The sequence below is a fragment of the Sitodiplosis mosellana genome, unplaced genomic scaffold, assembly GCF_009176505.1.
Source record: "Sitodiplosis mosellana isolate CC-2019 unplaced genomic scaffold, AAFC_SMos_1.0 Smas_scaffold_4288, whole genome shotgun sequence".
NCBI lineage: Eukaryota > Metazoa > Arthropoda > Insecta > Diptera > Cecidomyiidae > Sitodiplosis > Sitodiplosis mosellana.
In genome coordinates this window covers 1-2,974 of record NW_022599530.1, presented here as the reverse complement: position 1 = coordinate 2,974, position 2,974 = coordinate 1, and the positions used below count along the sequence as shown (strand labels likewise).

Here is a 2,974-nt window from a genome sequence, read left to right as displayed (position 1 = left end):
TATCGCCATCGTTACCCATTTTGGTCAAATTGGCTACGACCGGGGCAAAGAAAATGCAAAGTTTCAACTCGAATTGAAGGTCTGGGACTTGGCCAACATATCACATTAGAAACAACTTTCCATTAACCCTATTTAATACCTTTATTGTAAAAAAAAAAACATTTTTTGACAATTTTTTCCTAATTTTTCGCCAAAATTGATGAATTTTCACAATGAAATGGATTTTATTTGTACACGATGTTTTTAGGATATATGTTGTATCGAAATTCCACCACTAGGGTTGGTCGATTGGCCATTTTATTTTTAATGTCAAGATAAACAATTTCTGACTTGGAAATTTTCTCTAGGATAACTTCCTGGGTTGCGCAGTCTAACTTTGTAACGGCCATTTTTTGACTGATTTTCTTGTGATCATGCAATAGTCCAATATATTAGGAAAATTGGTCAAAAATGGCAATTTGGGCAATTCTATGCTTCTATCGGACACAAAATAGCATTTAAGTTGCTTGAAAGTAGTCTCTCTTATCGCAATTTTTCAAAAGGAATCCAAATGAAGTGTCAGAAGTTGAATATAATCTGAAAAAAAAGATAAAATTCTACCAAAATCACAAGAAAATCAGTTAAAAAATGGCCGTTACAAAGTAAGACTTCGCAACCCAGGGAGTTATCTTAGAGAAAATGTCTACATCAGAAACTGTTTATCTAAATCGAACCACCCTATTATTGGAACTTATTTTACCAAACGCGTTTCTGTAATCCAACCAAATGTTTATTACATAACTTTAGCGTAACTTCAAACTTTAGTTTAAGATCAGTCATTTTGAGGTCGGTTGTGAATCTGTATTGTCGGAATAGTTTCGATAACACCACCTTTATGGAAAGTAATGCATACTGATAACCTGAAAATGAAAAGATTTTTTGCTTAAAATATATTTTTATAGACAAAAAATTATAGCGACTTTTGAGCAACAAAACTAAGGAAATGAGAAAGAACCGTGCCCCCATTTTTATGGGAGTTGGGCCATATGGCGTCCATTAATGAGACTGGTGCCGATGGATAGGGCGCAGCGAGTATAACAAAAATACTGTCACTTTTCTTGGGGCTGATCTTCAAGTCTGGGGTGCATGAAACGTCGAAAATTGAAAAAACCGAAAAATACCCTAATTTGGGGGTGAAATTAAATTTACCCCCAAAACCGATTGCATATTTGAATTGCCCCTTAAAAGTTGGCTATAGGTTCCATACAACAAAACCCTGATCCGATTACTCCCAAAACTGTCAATCGCTCTTTAAAGATAAGGCTAAACATCGGAGTGTCAATAATAATATAGGGCCAAACTTTGAAAACCAGTACTAGCTTCACACCACCATAAAAAACCCCGCCCACAACTTAGGGCCTTCAAACACATATATTATTGTTACATTCGCTGCGCCCTATCCATCGGTACGAGTCTCATTGCTGGACGCCACAGTTCTTTTTTTTAATGTGAATAATTTGTTCCCACTTTAAACCAACCAATGCAATTTCTTTTTCCGCCGCTGAATGGTAAGTAGGCGAACGGATGTCTTTCATCGACCTTTTCTGGTAAAAAGTGATCGGGATTGAATTCATCAGCATCGTCTCCCCAAATTTCAGGCTTCTAAAATTCAAAACGAGGAAATATTATCAAGTTCGTATTTTCAATATTTGCCATAAGTTTAGCCGTGCTCACCCGATGCATGTTATAAATGGACATCATAATAAAAGCATTCTTTGGTACGGTGCAATTGCTGATTGGAACGTCAGCCCGAGTACAACGAGCAATCAGTGGTGCCGATGGAAATAAACGCATCACTTCATTAATAACTCGATCCAAGAAGGTCAATTGTTGAAGGTGTTCATATGATGTCTCTTCATCTTGGGACACAAAAACCGAATGCAATTCTTCATACAATCGTTCCTGCACATTTGGATGCATCGCTAGCATAAGGATCACATAAGAAAGACTCAGCGCTGATGTTTCGCTGCCGGCCTATTAGAATAATTTCTTTTGATGATTGCTGTAATTTTGGCAAAAAAATGCAACTATCGATGTAACGGGACCATTTATTTACCATCAACACGGTTTCAATTTGCTCCTTGATCATTTTCTCGTTGAATTTCCCCAGAGACAACAAACGAAACAATTGATCGATTAGCACTTGAGGTGTTTTGTACGAGTCTTCTGAATCTTCTGATATGACATTTTGCACACGGCTTTTTACCGGATTTGAAAAGTATTCCTCCTTTTTCATGTCGAATACCTGAACATATTTGTTAAATTTAAAACAGAATAATTTTGAAAATATAATAAGTTTTTATTAAAGAAAATAATTTCTCTCAAATGGCTTAAAATTCACGGCTTCTAATCAGAGCATTGAAGTTGCTGGCTATGTAGCACTGCTGGTGAACAGCTGTGACAGGCGCTTGTTCATCTAACGATTCTCAAATATAGTATTTGTCCCTTGCATTCTCAAGAAAACAGACAGAGAAGCGTATGCAACAGACTCCGAGAGAGATTTTTATCTTGTTCATTTACCGTTATTTGTCAACAAGTCTGCCTATATCCACGCATCGCCACTTTACATAGTATACAGTCGATAAGAAATGTAAAATGTTCGCCATTTAGTTTTATATTGCCAATGCATTAGTTATGGGGATTTTTGTTTTGTTTATTTTTTGTTGTTTGTAAACAAATCTTTTTGTATTGCACTGTACATAGTATATGTCCATGAAAAATACACAGAGACGATGCAAAAAGATAGGCAGATTTGTTTATAAACAACAGAAAATAAACAAAACAAAAATTCCCATAACTAATGCATTGGCAATATAAAACTAAATGGCGATCATTTTACATTTCTTATGGACTGTATACTATGTAAAGCGGCGATGCGTGGATTTAGGCAGCGTTGTTGACAAATAACGGTAAATGAACAAGATAAAAATCCCTC

General features: G+C 35.9%; 1 protein-coding gene across 1 annotated transcript; it reads right to left on the bottom strand.

The window, feature by feature from the left end:
* Positions 1-635: 635 nt before the first annotated feature.
* On the bottom strand, positions 636-2,284 carry LOC129572146 (probable cytochrome P450 313a4; the record flags this gene model as incomplete). Its single annotated transcript, XM_055452069.1, has 4 exons — positions 636-899; positions 1,518-1,641; positions 1,714-2,013; positions 2,096-2,284. Coding segments are annotated over 4 exons (777 nt in total), but the record flags the coding sequence as incomplete, so codon positions are not given.
* Positions 2,285-2,974: the final 690 nt, after the last annotated feature.